This window comes from Corvus cornix, chromosome 6 (genome assembly GCF_000738735.6).
Source record: "Corvus cornix cornix isolate S_Up_H32 chromosome 6, ASM73873v5, whole genome shotgun sequence".
NCBI lineage: Eukaryota > Metazoa > Chordata > Aves > Passeriformes > Corvidae > Corvus > Corvus cornix.
In genome coordinates, this window is record NC_046336.1 from 24633836 (window position 1) to 24653284 (window position 19449).

General features: G+C 40.9%; 1 protein-coding gene across 1 annotated transcript; it reads right to left on the bottom strand.

The window, feature by feature from the left end:
- Positions 1 to 159: 159 nt before the first annotated feature.
- On the bottom strand, positions 160 to 12447 carry PLAC9 (placenta associated 9). Its single transcript, XM_010400895.2, has 4 exons — positions 12259 to 12447; positions 2533 to 2630; positions 1512 to 1632; positions 160 to 342 (listed from the first exon to the last, which is right to left on the bottom strand). The coding sequence occupies exons 1-4, from the start codon at positions 12314 to 12316 to the stop codon at positions 332 to 334; spliced, it is 288 nt and encodes a 95-aa protein (XP_010399197.1). The 5' UTR covers positions 12317 to 12447; the 3' UTR covers positions 160 to 331.
- Positions 12448 to 19449: the final 7002 nt, after the last annotated feature.

The window sequence follows — 19449 nt, forward strand, 5'->3', positions numbered from 1 at the left end:
GGAAGGAGGAAGGTTCTAAGTTAAGGGAAGTTTGTTACTGTGCTTTAATCCTGCAGACCACCTGATCTTTTTTTCTTACTGACAATACTTTATTTGAAAGGCAGTTTTGGTACAGTAGGGCTGCTGAAAGATTTAGAATACAAAGTTTGACACAGTGTCTAAAAGCAAATACCTTTTTATTATAAAGCACAGCAACACAGAAGACAAACTACAGCTGAGGATTGTTCACCCTGCACAAATTCTGGAAACACAAGCTTATTAAATGATCAGAAGTGTAACTGTTTATGACAACCACACTGTTACATTCAGCTGTCTTCTGTCTTCACAGTGTTCAGCTGGCATCTGTATAGAGAAGAGCTGATGTAATTATTTTTGGTTATGAGATCAGGATCAGTCTTTGTGGATAAATCTCATTTAAAACATTAATCTTGCTACTCTAAAGTGGGGAATTGTCACTTTGGTTCATGAAATCATCGAAGGTCTAATGTGTAATTCTTGAGCACTTTGGCAGTTGTTACAAGATCCATCTGAGTAGTACTTGGCTGTAGATGTGCTGTGTGCTGATTTCTATTTTAAATGCACTGCAACACTTCACTGGAATACTTTTCACTTTTACTGGAATACCCCCTTCCATTGCAGGGGAGTAACTTAATTGTTAACCTGTTAACTGCTCCTCATAGAAAGCTGGAAACGTCAATGGATAACAAAGTTGGTGAGGAAATTACCAATCATGGTGACCAGATCCATACAGCCTACTGCAAGAACCAAAAACCAGCATAAACTCTACTGCTGTCTACTTCGAGCCCGCTTCCATCACTGTAAGTAAGTGCACTGTAGTGTGCCCAGGTACAGCTACCTTAAATGAACAAACAGCCCAGCACTGACAAAGCTGATTTCATAAACATGTCTGTGGATGCTTGTATCTGTCCACAAGTGGTTTGTTTTCCACCGGGAGTGTCTCACCTTGTTAAATGCACGACTGGTACTTGGGCAGAGAATGAAGAGCATAGAGCATTATAGGAAAGTGAGTAGAATAGGTGGTCTCATCCAAATAATTTCTCTTATGGTTTAATTTATTCCAAAAACGTTTATCCAGGAGCACATTTTGTGTAAGGGGCTTACAAATGTCAAAGTTGGATTTAAGATACCAAAATGGTAATACCTCCAATTTTTTTTGTGGTTGTTGTTGCCCTCCCTTACTTAGTCATACGTGAAGTTAAAGAATCACAGAATCTTAAAACTGAAAGGGACCTTGAGATAACTTCGTCTGTCCTGCCGTTCTAAGGTGGGTTGCTTCCTATTCTCCCATCCCTCTCTTTAGTGGTTGTTGAAACCTGATTTTCCAAACTGGACCCAGAGCTGGGGTCCTGAGGCCCTCAGTTATGAGGCCTTAGCTACCCTGAACTGAATGAAGGAATTAGTTCACATCTTGGAGGAGAAAAGAAGGCATATTTGGTGGTAATATATGTAATGCTTTTTTCAGCTTAGGTTATACCTGACCAGATACTGACCATCAAAAATGTCTATAAGTGGAGTTCCTGGAGCGGTGGGGATATTCGATGTTGTCTCACTGATGATGTTGAGCAGTGATTTGACTTCTGATTCTAGGTGCTCCACTGTTTTTATTACCTTCTAATGGAAACAAGGGAGAAAAATGGAGAAAGGAAGCAGTCAAAGAGTCAAGTGGAAGGAATTGCAGCAGTCGTGTTTGCAGAAATGCAAACCTAATGTCCTGTAATGCTAACAGCTAATTTAGTCTGTATTGCGCATTGCAGGTTTAAACATTTCTGGTGTTCTGCTGGCCTCTAGTGGCACCAAGTATTAGCACTTTGTTTTGCAAGAGTTAATTACAGCACCCCTATTTAAAGAATAATTTGACTTCTTGGAGGGAGCTTTGCATTAATTTGTTTGTAATTCTTTCTCGTTTCTGAGACGCCATTATATGCAATAAAAGAATGTGCATGGACAATGAGAGGAGTTGATGGGGTGGAAAGAAGAGGGCTGGGAGGAGAGCAGAAGAGAGGTAATGTTGCCATTTGAGAACCACAGCATGGAGTTTGGGAACTATCCAGCTGAGAATAGTTAGCAGGTACTTTTGGGTGCTTAAGACACCAGAGAAAAAAATGCAAACACTGCACCTTTCCTAGAATCCCAGTCATAGAGCCCATGTAGCTCTTAAGTGTCAACAGGGGTGAGCAGAAACTCCTCAGTTGGAGTCACCTGCAGAACTCACATCTACCCAAAAGCCAATGTGAAACTTTAAAAATACTGATTCTGAGATTTTTAGATTAAAGGCACAGTTATAAACATTTTAGAAAAGGCTGATATATAATAAGTTATTAATCAGTTTTTTTGAAATTCATCAAGATTACGTATTTCTGGTGATAATGGCTTTATGGACAGTTAGAAACTATGACATCTGAAAAAAGTCCAACGTTGACTAGATAAAGTCAAGAAGGGACATTTTTTCTTTGGTCAACAGGATAGGGCAGAGGTCTGGTGAGATTCAGGAGCCAGCACAATCCCTCTTACCTCTTCAATAATATCTAAGCGTTCGTGGATCATATGTTCATTACACCAGCTTCCTCTTTCCAAACTTCCAGGTACCATACTGACAGGATCTGCAGCAGCTGCAAAAACAGACACAGGTAATTAGCAGGAGGTTTTTAATAGCAGGCCTTGCCTTTCTGATTGCTGAAGTGGTATTTTGCATGCTACACAGCACTGTTTATGAACCAAATGTAGGAAGTGAACCTCTTTTCCGATAACTACAGCTATGCCCCAGTGCTGTGAATGTCTCCTTGCCTGCACGCGTCGTGTTGGTTGGAACAAGGTGTTCTTCTCTTGCCAGGGGTGGTTTTGTTTTGTTTATGTGTGTGTTTGTTTTACACAATCTATTTTTTTCCTACCTGTGTAAGGTAAGTTTATAGGCTGTAACTGTCTCTCTTAAGTGTAAAACCTGACTGTTGGGAAGATCTGCTTTACACAATCATTCCTCTAAGACTTCTTTCAGAAGCAGCTGGTGCAGTAAAGCTTTGAAGAGCAGCTAGCTTGTCCAAATGGATGCGGAATGATGGCTGATGATTCCTCTGTGCCAGAACGTTGTTCCTTACAGTCTAACTTTGCAATGGGAAGGGAAACAATAAAAATGTGTACAGCTGGTATCATTTGCTGACTCGTATATGGTGCTATGTACAAAGTCACATATCTCTGTTGGTTATCTGTGTTTATCTCTCAGTGCTCATGAGCTCTTGCTCTTTGAACTTTTCAGTCTGCTGGCTGTGCTCCATGAAAGGTCAGTAGCTGCTGACATCCATGCTTTAGTGGAGCCAATTTCCTTTTCATAATTTCTGTGCAGCATTCAGGAACATTTAATTTTAACATGTGTGCAGAGAACTGTAGCGGAATATTTTAAACTGTGCTAAAGTGATAAGTGTATCTTGCTGCATGTAAAGTTAGGTTTTGCTCTTGTTTGATGCTTGAAGCAGCTATGATAATGAGGAAGCAGCAGCAACTCATTCTGTCATTGATTGTAACAAAGACAAAACTGAGCTTGTGTTGTAATGAACAGTAAGACACATGAGAGCAGTAACTAGTTCTGTCTTCAGTACTGCTGTGCCAGAGCAGTGATTTGGAACTGCTGCAGTGCTTCATCTCAAGCCTGTGTCAAGATTTCCGAAACAGAGGTGTCAGGTGATGGCAAATGTATCAGTAAGGGTCATTGCAGTTTGAGGGGGATGAGAGATGTACTCTGAGTTGGAATGGCATTCTTGGAATTGGAGGGTGGAGGATGGAGAGGAGGGATTACAATGTAACCTGACTTACTGGGCATTATTTGGAAATTGGTTTGGCAAAGATTTGGTTGGGGTTTTCTTTAGTGCATTCACCAGAAGGTGGTGCTGCTAGGACAGAAACCCAAAGACTTCACCTACCTGTTTACTAGAGTGCTGAAATACAGCAGGTGCTCCAACACCAGCTGCTTTGCAGTTGCCTTTTTTTTCCTCTTTGCTGCTTGTGGTAGTGGTTTATGAGTGTTGTTACCGTCTTAGTGGTCAAGTGAACCATGCTATCTCTCAAAATTTTTGTTGCTTTACATGGTTTTTCCATCATGACTGGAACAGTGTGGAGATACTGAAATTGTGCTGGCTGATTTTCTAGGCAGGTGTTTGTAGGTGGGGAGGTTAGATATGATGGATGAATGGCATTCGTTCAAAGCAGGTGTGCCATGAGAGGTATGTATAGCCAATGTAAGGTTGTCACATCTTACTGTGAGCTTAGCCAAGCACTGCACAGCTTTGTGTACATCTAGAGAATGAGGTAAAGGGGTTGCTATGAGACACAGGACTCAGTAGCGCTTGGTTCCTTGGGGTGGTGGGTTCCTCTCCTGACACGGAGGGAGACAGCTTTCTACCACTCAAAGCACGTTGCTGCATTATTAGCTGTAATGGGCATACTGAGGAGGACAAAGTGTCTTGTCCTAGTTTGACAGAGCTGTAAGATGTCACTCAGAACAACAGAATTAGTGCAGTGCCTAAAAAATTTGACAAACAGGCCAAGCCTAAGTATCTCAGGAAGCACCTGATAGCTGATGTTAGCAAGGCTAAGGGTTAGTATAAGCCAAAGCATGTCTAGTTGTAGACCTCACAGTATGGAGTGGCTGAGGGCTGAGCTAGCAGAAACCCTCTCAGGACCTGCGTGTCCATGTCTCATTAGTGACTTTCACACCAGAACAGAGCTGCTCAGGCTCTTGCAATTGCCCCTTCTCCACCATGCCAGAACAGGGTCTTTCAGGTGGGTGGCTGCTGCTGCTGGCAGGGAAACCAGTGCTTTGTCAGTGCAGATTCTTCTTTTTTCTGAGTCCTGGCTTGAGGCTTTTGCTGCCCAAAACACTTTGTTGTCTGGCTTTAGCTCTTAACCCACAGCTTTATCTCTGGGACGGGCTGTTCGCAGGACACATCCGGTCCCTTGTAAATATGGCACATGTCTGGGTCACTATGGTCAGGCAATTCAGCCAAAGCAGTAATTTCCATGTGCTCAAAGAGAGCACATGGAATGTTGCTTATGAGCACTGCCCTTCTCTGTATTGCAACCAGTGAAAGAAAGGGTCACTATCTGCCTTTGGCACTGACCGTACTCCAGCAGCATCTCTACTTCATGTAATAGTAACAGTCAGCTTGTAAAGGAAGTGAAGAATGGAAGGCTGCAAACCATGTAAGCAGAAGACTAATGGCCTTTTAGGATACTTCCAGGTACTTTCTTTGTGAAGTTACTGAAGAAGTATTTTCTAAATGTAAATTGGAATTTTTACTTATCTATGTTTCAAAGAACATGCACAAGTACAGAAAACTTTGGTAGTAAGTTTTGAAGCTAAACACTTTCAAAAGGGAAGTGTTCTTTGTATGCCGTATAAATTACATATTTAAAATGTGTGGGTGTTTGCAACTTGTGACAGCTTAGTCAAGTGTGTAGGAGGCATATTTGAATGTCTTAAATCTCTCATTTGAAACTTAATAGATTATTTCACCCAGACACTTGTAACATTTCAGTATGGCAGAGAGAACATTACCTTTCAGTTAATGTCCCATCTGCAAATTTCTACCTGATGTTTCTTGCAAGTGAGATGCTTAGTTAAATTCTTGAAATCCCTTCTATTTGATATATAGGGTGATTATTTCCCATCAAGAACCAGAACTCTCGTGTTCAAGATCAGAAAATGACTCATGCTTTTTTCCCCTCTGATTAAGTCCTCTGTGCTACATTGATGGTGCCCATAAATCTGGGTAGTTCCAACCACCCTATGCTGTCATGCAGTCAGACGCTAGCAGGAAAATGGAGCATCTCTGAACTGTTCGCTAATAAGGATCTGTTTAATAGAAGAACATGCTTAAAGTTTGAAAGAAGTAGCATGATGAAGAGCAAGATCTATGTGTCATGGTCAGCCTGACCGTACAAAACTTGATCTTAAAAAAAGGGAGAGAAAGAGCAATGAAGTAAGAATCAAAACAGCCTTGCTAAACAGATTAAGAGCAGGGGCCTTAGATTAAGAATATCTCTCAGTTAAGATCTTCTGCCTCCTGTACATTTGATATATTCCCCCAGCCCTGCAAGGTGTTGCTTCTCTGTGCTCCCTGAAGAAGTTCCCTTCTAGGACTGTCAGGGTTCTTTCTACCCAGATGGCTGTTAAATGGTTCATTTTGATCATCCAAGTAGTTGCTAATGGTAAGCATCAGAATAAACCTGAGCAACTGCCTCTTTGCTGTCATCTCCTGCTGTTACTAGGACTGACAGAACTAAAGTACGTGATGACACAGATCTGGTAGGTCTTTTTAAGTATCCTTCCTAATGATACGTTGCTGGTCCAAATGAAGTTACAGGCTTGATCTAGAAATTCCTGGGTTGGGTTCTTTGGTCTGCATTACAGAGAAGGTCAAGGTGAGTGACCGCAATGTTCCCCACTGATCTTAAAACCTGTAAAATTTCTTTTGCCTCATTCTGTGATCAGTGTGGTTTTGAAAGTTGACTGCAGGTTCTTGTTTGTGCTCAGTAGGGCGGGAGGGGAAAAACAAAGCAAGCCACAGGCCAAGTGAAAGATGTGAGGTTGAAACAGGAACCAGATAGCAAAAAAGGAAGCCTAAAAACATGCGATAGAGCAAGGGGCATAAAGGTGAACATGTCTAACTCTTCAAGAAAACGCACTGTGTGTTTTTGTTTGCACTGCCTTAGGTTTAGCAATACAATTTTATTTCAAGAGCATATAGCATAAGGTGGCTGGATAGCTTTTGATGAGAAAAGGAATAGGGATAGTAACGATTTATGTTCCAACAGGAAAAAGGTCATGAACTGGAGGTTCAAGTTCAAATGGTGAATCCACTAACCAGTTTGGGAGGAATGCAACAGACCTCTGAATGGATTTGCTGATCTTTGCTTAAATTATTTTTTTCTCTAAATACAAGTGCTGGATTCCACTTTAAAATTTGCATGCAACTTTGAAATGCTAGCTCAAGAAATCGCACAGTTTTCAAAAGTGGTTGGTGAAGATAACCTGCAGCTGAATTCAGGAATGATTCAATTGCTTTGAACCTGAACTGATACTAATAACTGTCGGTGCTAGTGCTTTCAGACCAAAGACTATGTTAAGCTAAGACTGTTAGTCATATTTAATTTTGGAGGCTGTTCTTCAAAGCATCAAAGTTAGTTTCCAGTTATGTCAGCCCTTAATTAACTACGTTGGCATCCTGGTATATGGAAGTACTACTGGTTTCATTATCACCAGTGTGCCCAAATTCATTTTCAGCTGTGATATATAACTCAAGACATATTCAATTTTAATGTTAGGACATCAAAACTAAATGATTTGGATAGCAAGTGTTGTATTGAAAATGCTTTTTAATGCACTGATTCCCTTCAAGTTCTTAGCCACTCAGAAGCATATCTTTAACTGGACATAGAGCATCTTTCTGGCTGTAATCCATAAAACACTAATGCTTATATGTGATTTAGACACCTCTGAGCCTCTTTTTAGGGTTTAGTCTCCATTTCCTTAAAGATAAGGGAATTCTTACCTTTAGTGATTGCAATAAAGACTGCAGGAATTGTAAGGAATGTATAAAACTTCTTAGCAACTTACACATTGCTATAGGTTACTGTGCTTCACACTGGAGGCAACTGCATGGGTTTGCTTATATTTACATGCAAATATATACATATACATGTAAATATTTAAATGTACACACACCTTTACTAGGCTCTAGCTTTTATGGCAGAACGACAAGGCAAATTTCATTCAGGGTAAATATGATCTATCCAAAGTGGGAGATGGAAAGTAGGCATTGTATATTAGACAGTAAACTGATAATATAGGAAGATCTGAAATTTAGGCGTTGTGGGAAGATTGGTTTGTATCGGGGTTTGTTTTGGTTTGGTTTGGTTTTATTTCAAGAAGATACATAGGAAGTTTTTAATGCCTGATTAGGGATTAATCTGTAATTTATACATTCACTGAATACTTCAAGTGCTGCCTAAATGCCATGTCTTGGAAGATTTCAAATATGGGAAAAAATCCAAGGGATTTCTCCGGTATCCAAGATTTATGAGCCTCTGATAAGGGAAACATCCTGAAGTAAGCTTCTTCCATGAAATTAGTTTTAATATTAATTTTAGAAGCTAAATAACCATATCAGAAAGTCAAGTTCCAAAATTGCAGACCTGGTTCATGCTTTCTTTATCAAGATGTACAATGTGCTACTATGAATATTATTTCAGATCCTACATCAGTTAAGATTATACTTATATTCTTTTTTACCTGAAAGACAAGGAGCAAAGGGGTAATCTCATAGGTTATGGAATGTATTAATGAAGGTGGGTCAGGTATCAGCCTATGAGTTTTCACATCTCTGCCTAGTCTGTCCCATGCACCTCTCTGTGAGATGTCACGGTGTGTTCTGGTCCGACCGTGCATCACTTGTGCTTGTGAGATGTGCAAAACCAGAAATGGGACCTCATAGAAATTGTTCCTCAGTAGATAGTTAGCATATATTACTGTGTAGAACCACTTCATTTACAGGGAGCTTTTGCTATTGTGATCCATGTAATCCTCATTTCATAAGGGGATCCATCTCTCACTTACCCAGCAGTGGACAGAGAGTGCACAAGGCCAGGGATAGTTTGTGCTTCCAGTGGGTGGGTTTTTTTTTTAAGGCACAGAAAATTCTGAGCCCTTGCCCTGGCTGTGTGCCAGAAGCAAAATCGCTACTTGGAAAACTACTTTCCTTTTTCTGCTATTTGACCATATCTATGATTGTAAAAAGCACTTAAGTTTTATGTGTTTTCATTCAAAGGAAGAAGGATAGCAATTAATTGTTCCTGTGAGGGAACTGTTGGCTTGGACCGTGTTTTCAGCATGCTGGTCTACTGAACAAGCAGCCAGAGACCATCCTCTTGCACTTGCTGCTGCGATGGAAAATGGCTACAGGGACTGTATCTCCCCTTCTCTCACTGAGACTGATAAGAGACACGAGCTGCATAATTTGCAGGTACGTTACTCTAATTCATGCTGTATCTTACAATGATGCTTTGGGCTGCAGAAAAGTTTGCCTTTATTATGTGTTTATTTTTGTGTGAATATATATTTGTTATGGGAACTGAGCCTAAGTGTTAGGAGGATTATAGCTAGAAATAGGAAATACTTGTGCATAGAGAAGGGGAAGCTGTTTAGGAAGGAGCTGAGTTTTAGTATACATAAAGAATCCAGCTTGTGCAGGATAAAGACTTTTTCAATTTTCTGAGGACATGGCTTTTAGTCTGTGTTTATTAATAGAAGCTATGGTCATGGGTAGTGGGTGAGGTGAGTCTGTGACTTACTCGTTAGCTCTGTGATTGTGTAGTTTTCATATGTCTAAGTCATGGTAGTAGAAAGAAATAAGTACAATGAAATAACATAATTTTAGGTTTTTTTCTAATACCTAAACAAATCTAAGAACTTGTTTGAAGATGTATTTTCTCTTGGCAGACAGTTCTTTTGTTCTGAAACAACTCAGGAAGTAGAACAGTGAGAGAAGGGGAGATACATACACACATACACACTAGATCCTGACATTCAGGCCCAGGAATCACAACTGCTTCAAGCAGAGCAGATCAGCTGTGTTTATAAATAGAGCCACACCCTGCAGATAAACAACAGGAGTCCTGTATTTCTAAACTTCTGATTTTTTGGAGGAGTTTGATATTAACTTTTGCTTTGCACTTGGGGGTTAGAAAGTCCACAGAACTTAAATTCCTTTTAACTAAACATAAGAAAACATAGGGCTTTATGGATGTGTAAAATCCCTTTATAAAAGGCTCACTTGTGTACTGAACCCTATCTCCAGATGCCTCCCAATCTTAACAAATGCAGTTATTTTTGGGTACACTTTGTTGTCACAAACTTTATTTCTCCTTCCTTGTTGGAGCTCAGAGGTGTGTTCTGCAAAGACTGTAAACCTTGTGCTGGAGACAATAATGCTGATAGATTTCCATAAGGACAGAAAATACCTATAATATGGAGTATAGATTAAACCATTACTAATTTGTTAGTAGAGAAATATGAGTCCAAGTCTGGTCTAAGATAGGATACCTATCATAAAATTTTACTGTGGCTTTAATTCTACAATGGAGTGGTTTAATTTCCTAGAGAAAAACTGCTCCTCTGTGAGAATGCAAATGGTCAGTTTGGGGCAGAATCTAGCTGTTCTGAAAGGATTCTTTTTTTCCAGTTTCTAGATAATGGTCTAGCTTATAGATCTTCCCAGCTTCGATATTGCATGTGAATATCAGAGGATTCAAGAGATTTTGAGAATTCAAAAAATGTTAGGTGAATGAAGAAAAACATTCATACACTTGGTTTACTTTAACTTGTAGATAAAACCGACTGAACCTTCTGCTGTTTAAAAGCAAGTCACACCACAGTGTGGAGCAGCAGTGCCTGCACTGGAAGCTCTCCCTGGCAGAACGCTCAGCGTTTGGTGCGCTCCCCTAATGGCCCATGCCAGGGGGCCAGCCTGCTTGCCAGGTACTTGTTTACCGGAGAACTCCAGGTCACCTCTCTGCCACGCATAAACATGGAGCAAACTCTTTGCTGTTGGGCTGCCACACCCCTCAGAACGATTTGCCTGGATGTTTTTAAGAATGGAAACACGTTTAGATGGGGCAGGTAATGTGCTCCAGACTACATTATGTGGTGCATTTGAGCAGCATCCCACAAATTAACCCAGCACCAGCAGGAAAGCACTGTGAACTGTGGCAGGAGCATACGGTTGCATCCAGAAGGGCCCCTGTGCCATCCTCTTCTCCTGAATAATTTGGAGGCTGAGCTCTTCGAATATGAGATTGGCTATTGAATATTAATAGCTGAATTAAAACATAAATTCTAGTTTGACTGAATAATTTTTAAGAGGAACCCACAGGAGTTAGGATGGAGGGATCTGCAAGAGAATCAAAAGTTAGATTCCCCAGGTCAAAGATAGCAAAGGGAAAGTGGGGATGGTCTTTCAGTCAGTCAGGGTGCTCCCCGGATCACGACAGACACAAAAATCGCTCATCTTGCATGATGTACACCATGAAGACAGTAAACATGATTTGCTGACAGAGTAGCTGCCACCTGGCATGATACTGGGTGCTAGTCTCCACTGCAGTTATTATTCAAATGCTATTCTAATTAACTGGATTTTATCTGAGTTTGTGAATGACTTGAGGTTAAAACCACATTTTTTGGGGAATAGACAAAGCCTTTTTTAATTTTCCTTTAATTTCACGTTTATTTTGGTGAAGCTCACAAAACTCACAAGAGGATAGTGAATTCTTGTGGAGTGGAAACAAATTAGAGTGCTCTTGCTTTTGCATTGATATCTCAGTTCATCACTGAGATAAACATCAGAAAGCCAGTTAAGTAAGAGGATGTCAGGGCAAAGAAGAGTGACTAGGACTTGGGGGCAGAAGGGACTAACAGTTTTTCAGGAAATGTTTTGAATGTAATAGGATCTTAGTACCCTGCCATGAAATACAACCATTGTGTTGTCAAGAAAGTAGGACCAGAGAGAAAATAAAGCTGAGCCTCAGCTAGCAGAAAAGATGTAGTACAAACAGGCTGGGAAGCCAGGTTTGTGGTTACACAGGGACTGTAAAGCCTTGAACTAGCCAAACTGAATAGCTTTCAGTCACACTACAATGTGATTACAGGTTATTCAGCACTAATCTCTTGTTAACGAAAGTAGAATTCAGATGCAGGCTTATCAGATGTTCTCTGTTTGTACTTCCAAGGCAGAAGAAATAAAAATGTGATGCTGTTACCAAGAAATTTAAAAAGAAGCCTTTGAATAAAGGAGAATCTTTCTCTAATCACCTTGAACTTCAATCTCATTTCTGAATGGATTAGTGTGATGTTAATACAGCTGCCAGTACAGTAGTTATGGAAATTCAGGGCACTGTCTGCAGCACCTCAATGTGGTTCTGAATTTCTGACGGTAGAGTGATAGTATCTCCTGTAAGAAGTAAAAAATCTCTACTAAAACAATATGCCTACAGGACAGACTTTAATGTCACAAAAATGGAGTTTTTCCTCTTAAAAACAATATGCCCACAGAATTTTGACATGTACCTGTGTCACCTTCACATAAAATCCATAGAGTATGCAATTATTTGCCTCCCCCTCCCACCCCATGCAAAGGCTTTGACCTTACTAAGATTAAGCTATAGTTTCTGCTTTGCAAGTTCAGAATCACTTACCTAAAATGTCTTGCTCCTGCAGGACTAGAATAAATGCCAGTGCCCAAAGGAGAAGCATGGTTTCAGCCTGTCCGGACTCTGCCGTAGTTGTGCTGGAGAGCCCCAGAGCCTCCCTCCCTCCCCGGCTTCCTATCGACTCCTCGTCCAGCCCTTCGTGCTGAGGTTTAGCCAGAGTTAGGCGGAAATATGCCCAGGCTGAGCCAAGATTCTTAAGCTGTTCTCTTCTGCTTCCCTCCTTTTAAAAAACACCCTTCCAGCTCTACGCACAGCCCAGCTATCTGGGCAAGCTGGAAGTGGCCCAGGCTCCCCAAAGTTATTTTTTTTACGCTTGTATTATTTACACAGACTACAATGGAATGTGATGAAAAGCTTTGGGTCCTGTAAATACAGCAAGTAGGCAAGGAAAGGAAGGGAGAAAGGAGGAAGGGGTGCTGGATGTTTCTTTCCCTGTGGAATTTCATCTGGTGCAGGCAAGGCAGGAGTGTTGGAAAACATGGTATCTTTACTTCTTGTGAGCTTATAGGGCTTTTACTATTATATGCTCTTTTTGAAGAGCGCAGAAACATCTTTCTTGGGCAGTTCAATGTGTGGCAGTGTTGTGGGAGGTGACAACTGTCTGTGGTGCTTTATGTTTGGACAGTATAATAGGATCACCTGAGGAGCCATCTGAGCTCTTCTCAGTTTGGCAGGCTTTTAAAATTGGTTGGGCTTGGTAACATCACATGCAAAAATAGTGCTACTCATGGTAGCCTGGCAACGTGTGGGATTTTTAGCAGGATCTTGGTTGAACATTGTTTGTCTAACAGGTTTCTGGGTGCTGACTGGATAAGCATCAGTCTTTGACCTCTCTAGGCTGGTGTTCAAAGACTTAAGGTATCTCCTTCCTGGTATTGTTCCTCACGTTCGTTTGAGTTATCTTTTTTCAAACTACTGCAAGAAAAATGTGAGAGGCCACGAAGGCATCCTGCTTAATCCTAAAGGCTGTTGTCAAGGATAGACAGTGTTTTAACCACTGAAAATAAACCCCTGCAAACTAGAACAGATTTCCTTGGTCTTTACCACCTCCCTAGCAGTCAAAAAATCAAGTTATTTGAATATCTGAAAATGATCCTGTAGGGATGCTATCTCAGAGTTCAAAGTAGAATCATCCTCAGTGACTTCCATAGCAGGTTAGGTTGTAAGCTCAGTTGAAAGGCAAAATAGCCTCAGTAACAGAGATTCTGTGACTGGAATTTAGCTGGTAGTTTTGATGAGGCATAGAACAACCTCAGTGTTTATTAAGTCCTCAGGGCTGGTTTGAATAAGTTAACATTTTTATGAAATAAAAATTAAATGAACTATGAAAATTGGAGTGGCAGTGTTTTTCTGGGTGTTTTGGCTTGAATCACTATGTAGCATACTATAATTCTTACAAATTCTTGTTTTGACAATAAATTTGATTATGCCTGCTGAAAACGTACATAAATCTTAATTTTTTTATAAATGGGTCTTGAGAGAGGAACTGCAAAAGGTAACAGTGAGTTTACCTTCAGTTTTACCCTGTGTTTCAATATGAGATGCTGATGTGGTAGGCTGTGTTTTTTGAAGTGAGACATTATCTATGTGCTGTCTGTGCTTTGAAGAGAGGGAACTGGGGAGCAGAAGAAGAATATTTATGAATAGTTGGCTACTGCTTTCTGAAAGTGTTTATCCTTTGCCTCTGTCCTTTTTTAAGCAGAATCACCCAATGCATTCTCTGTATTGCAAAGGGAGCCTGCATGGATGCCTTCTGCAAGCTCTCTCTTCCATCCTCTATGTCACACACTAAAAAGCAATGAACATCCATTGAAACAGTTTTCCTTTCAACACACTGGAAAAAAGATGGCAATTTCCATTCCAGACCACCTTTGCTGAGGCCATTCACCCCCTTTACAGCACATTTCCTTGAGCTTCCTTCTGAATTGCTCTCAGGCTCCTGGAACAATTCTGTCCCTCTAAGGCACTTGCTGCATATTTTTGCATACTGTGTTATGCTTGACTATAGTGAGGTGCTGGTCTGATAGCCATGGAGAACTAAACAAAATAGTGTGGGTTTTCTCTACTATTATCCTCCAGGGGTTGTTTCTGTAATCAGAGAGAAGTTTTTTCCACTGCAGGGAAATGCAGCCAGAAGGAATATTTCTGTCCAGTGGGATTCTGCTTTTCAGTAGGACTACCTGTCCTGAGATTTTTGGTCATCCTGGTTAATTACCTCAGATTACATTTGTTATTTATAAATACTCAGAGGGAAGTTGCAAGAGAAGACAACTTAACTAGCAACAAAAGTACAAAAAATCTGGGGGTGTGATAATACCCATTAAATTGTAAAGTAGATTTTTCTGAAGATGGATGATTTGAGAGCAGAAGAAAGAATATGATGCAAACATATTTGTGTTCTGAAAAGTTAGTCAGTATCTGATTACCATCAGAGAAAGCATTCTTTCGCACATTCATCTTGGAAATGGCCATATATGAGAACACAATGAGATCATATGAATATAGGTTTGCACAAAATCCAGCTGTTGAGATGTTCCCAAGATACCGGTGGCCAAAAAAAGCATACCAGTGAACAGGGATGTGAATTTATGCCAGCAGGCAGTTTAGTGGAAGGGAGAGCAAACATAAGGATTAAGTCTATTTTGGGAGGTGCTTTTTTTTTGTTTGTTTTTGGTATGGTCTTTCTGTATCTCTTTCTTGGACTAGCTAAATGCTTGGCAAAAGCAATAAATAACTGCAGAGTGCATAGGGAGAAGGAGCAGACTAAATAAAGGGTATGTGTCAGCAGAGGACATATGTGCCATGTGAAAAAAATCACATTGTTATTGGGCATGACATCCTGCAGCATGGGCTGACAAAGGATATAGCTGAGCAGACACTTGGAGAAAATAGGACTTTATGTGAGACACACAGAAAATTAAGTGGAGATTATTTCAGGAGACAAAAATATGGTAGAAAACCAATCCTTGTAGGGAGAGGATTACCCTGAAGAGAAGGAAATGAAAGAGTATAATATCCACCCTGGCTTTAACACTGGTGGATGACGAAATCTGTGCAAGGTTTGTGTGGTCTGCCTCCCTGCCCCTGGGAGAAGATTGGTGTCGATTAGAGATTGTGGAGGTACCTTAGGCTCTCATCACAGGCCTAACTTCTGTCAGCTGCTCATGACCAGAAGTTCTTGCTACTTGGAGGTTATTGAATACTTAATGTAAATTGAGACTTGTTTCGTGATCCATTTGGAAGAGGTCAATTATTTTCACTCTCGGAATTCATTCAGTTTCTGACTGCTGGCTTGGAACAGTTGTTGAACAGATACAGAAGCAGAATTTTATTACCTGGAGAGGCTGATTTGAGCAGAGCAAGTATGCAGCTTTTGGGCTGCTTCTCAGGGAAGGAGAATTTTGCTCTGCAACAGTACTTCTGTTTGGTGAACAGATGAAGGGCCTCTTGCAGTGATGATTTCATTAGAATGAAGTAGACATTGCCACTTAAAGCTTCTGATAGTAGTGATTTTTAGCACCACGTCCCTGGGAGTCTCCATGGAGCCTCCATGCCTCTGTTGGTCATGGGGCAGCTTCTGTCGGAGTTACAGGTCGTATGGCTGCAGCCTTCCATGAGTGAATACCTTCATGTTCTGTGCCAGTGCAGGCCCCTCTCTGGTCTGTTGTATATCAACTTGTAGTCGTGTTTATTATCTCGATTTGCAGGGGACATCAAAAAGCATCAAGTTCTCCTGCTATTGTCATAAAAGCATAGTCTTTGATGCAGTTAAGAACCCACGTCGCATGGTTCATAGTGTGAAGCACTGTGAGGATCAGCTCTGTCTCTGCCCTCCCTGGAGAAGTTAACAAGTGTATGTGTCATGGAGCAGACAGCTCTGATCCAGCCTTCTTCAAAACAATACATTTTGTGCTACGCCTAAAGCCAGCAGTGAGTCAGCTACAGGAATTGACTCTCTGGTGTCATCTTGGTGCCAGCACACTAGGCTGGATTCTGTTTGCCAGCATTAGGTAAGCATCTGATGGCTTCAGGCTGTTTTCAGTCTGTGGCTTCAGCTTCCTGAGCAATGATCTGCAAGGAAACTGAATCAGAAAGCTGAAGGAAAAGGTGGGTCATGTGGAATATTAGTGAATTATGTTGTTTGTTTTGTATTTTTAACTAGTTGTTACATCCTTTCATTTGACAGATTTCAGGCGTTCTATGAAGCCTGGCCTTGCCTCAGGAACCCTATGAAATATGATATGCAGTGTGCCCACCCATTTTAGTGAAAAGAAATCTTTGTCCTTAGAAAGAAGGATTAACTATATTCCCAGCTAAGTTAGTAATTCAGGAATAGACTCTTGACTCCCAGTCTTGTGTTGCACAAAGGGTGATCTGATATTTGCTATGTTTTCTATTGCAGAAGGTTGTGGCCCTTTGCTGTTGTAACTTTACGTCCACCCATTTGCGTCACATAAAAATGTGAAATAGATCTGTGAGTCTGTGGTGGATAATATTCAGGGAAAATAATACTCACGGGGGAAGCACTTGATTATTCCCAAATTAGAATTACTCAGCTAGTGTCTTTAGCAGATCGGTATTGCAAACCACACCAATTAAATGAGATAATTACTTGAAACTGAAGCCACAATTTAATTCCATGAAGGAGCTGCTAATATCTGAGAAGCTATTAATGTGTTGAGCAGCACCTTGCTGAACACGAGTCATGACAAACAGCAGTACAGCAGAGGTCTGTTACTTAACACACAGCTGTGTACCTTTCTCCATTAGGGAATGCATCAGCCATGTATGTGAAGCCTGTGAATATAGGTAATATTTGCCATGTGAGTGGAGATACCTAACAAAACAGAGAAACAGCTGGAATTAAATCCCTTTTTTGTTTGCTAGTCAGCCTAGTCTCCTTTTCTCTTAATTACCACAAGGTCATGGAGACTTGCAAGGGGAAGAATGATTTGCCAAGAAGAGAGAGAAGCCAAGCTAATCACTCCACTGCCATTTCTCTGAAAATTTATAGTATGTGTATAATTTTAAAGCCAATGCAGTAAAAATCCCTGGTAAAATTCCTTTTAAAATACGTGTGTGAGTGAATATACAATACTGTAGAAGGATGATAGTAGTTCCTTTGTTATTACAGATCCCTTACATCTTTAGCTGCAATTTTTCTTCAAACATGCTTCCAATACATGTTTCCAGGCAGAGAGTGAACAAGAATGTGTATGAATTTTTTTCATCCTGCTGCCTTTGTAGTTAATCACATGATGGATCCTGTCCAACAAGATTCCCCAACAGTATAGCTAGTTATTACTGTATAGTACTGGCTTCTCACATCTTTAATTCCATCTGCAAAACTGCATTAAAAGACAACTTAAATACTTTCATAATGCCACTACTTAATAGGAGAATTTGTGGTAGTTGCCATAGGGAAATAGTGTAACCATAAGAAGGAAGAGAAGTGCCTAAGAAAAAATTTCTATTAAAAGTTGATCCAAGGCATGAAAACCTTGTGAGCATATGCACAAATGAACAGATTAGCACACTCTACAGACTCTGGAGGCAGGACATTAACTCCAATTGTTAGAAAACAGATGTGAACTCAACTATTGTCCTCCACCCCTTTTAAATTTTTTTTTTTTAATGAGTTCATTAAAGTGCAATCGGTTCCATATGTGTTTAGGAGGGAGGCTGATGGTGGCTACACTTGCTATTAGTTTGCTGTATCTGCATGCATAGTTTAGTTGGTGGTAAGGAGGAAAGAAGTAGGAGTGAGAATTATCACCTGAGGCAGCAATCATGTAGGAAATCACGATAGTATGGATGCTGTTTCCAATGTCAGATTTTAGGATATCCTTCCTTGCCTTAAGAGACCAATTGGCTCAGAGTAAGTTAAAAAATCTGTTATAATAGTTTGTCCAGATGCAGTAAAATGCTTTAGATTATCTGTCCCAACTGTTCTTTAATTCAGACCCACCACTGGAACTCTTTGTAAGAATAACAGAAATATTATGTCTTAATGCAGATATTAATCTATGTCATTCTGTATTTTTACTTCTGTAAGTGCTATCTGTTTTTATCCTCTTGAATACTACTTTTTGCCACCTACACAATAATGAAGGGATGACTTTCACATTGATGACTATCTAACATCTCTTTAACACTGAGAAAAGAGGAAATAGAATATTAGACGATAAAAAAGTCAAAGGGAAATGGAGAGCTCATTGCATGTGTTCGAGGAATAAGAAGCAGCAGAGGTGAGGACAGGAGTCAATTGAATCATCAGGATGCCACAAATATTTCTGAAGTAATCTCTTTGTCATTAAGAAAGTGAATTAGGAGAAGCTGATGGAGCAAAAGCCTATGGTTTGAATTTAGAAGAAATTATAGCAGTCCAGGGTGCACAGTATTCTGCTGGGATCACTGGGAGGGACTTAATTGCGCAGCTTTGATGGAATTTTTGGAAGGAGAGCGTGGGAGCAGGCGGAGACGAGGTGAGATGCGGGGAGCAGCCCAGCAGAAGGTCAGGGGAAGAGCTGTGGGGAGCGGGCAGCAAATACGTGTGAATGGCCCTGGCAGCTGGGGAGCTGCCTCACGGGTGTCACTGAGGTGACCTGTTTCTGGCCACCAGCTTACCCCAGGGGCCGCTTTGTCTCCTGCCCCATCTTTGGCTCAGGCGGCTTCTTCGTTTTCCTTCTCCTGCGATAGCGCTGGGCACAGCCCAGGTGAGCTGATCTCCAGCACAGCGTGAACTGCAACTGAGAGTTCAGTGTTTTAATTAGGGAGGGGAGTGAAGAGGATTTGGATCAGTGAGTGTCTCCAACGCAGTAACAGCCCCCGACTCTTACGTACTTGACCTTGAGCGTGCTTGGGCTGGTGGGGAAGCAGAGTTCAGTCCGTGCCGATGCTGGGGGGGCTGGCACCCCGGCAAAGCGTTGGTCTGCGTTCAGCAGACACCACCATCTGTTCTTCACTGCTGCTGGGTGTCTAAGCAGGGCCATGTCAAACATCTTCGAAGGCAATTAAAGTCTCTGAAGGCATCGTGAGTAGTTACCTATAGGCTGCGGCAAATCAGAATCCCTTTGAGAGTTAAGTCTGTTAAAAAGCCCCAAAACTAATTGTGTTTCAGCTCACGTTCACGTGCAGTTTGAATGCCTGGTGTTCTCTGTTAGTGAGAAAAAATTA

Excerpts from the sequence above, each read along its gene's own strand:
- PLAC9 (XM_010400895.2), bottom strand. The coding sequence starts at position 12,316 with ATGCTTCTCCTTTGGGCACTGGCATTTATTCTAGTCCTGCAGGAGCAA. Across the intron at positions 2,631-12,258 it reads GCAGGAGCAAGACATTTTAG|CTGCTGCAGATCCTGTCAGT; the intron begins GTAAGTGATTCT and ends CTGTTTTTGCAG. Across the intron at positions 1,633-2,532 it reads GCTTAGATATTATTGAAGAG|AAGGTAATAAAAACAGTGGA; the intron begins GTAAGAGGGATT and ends TGTTTCCATTAG.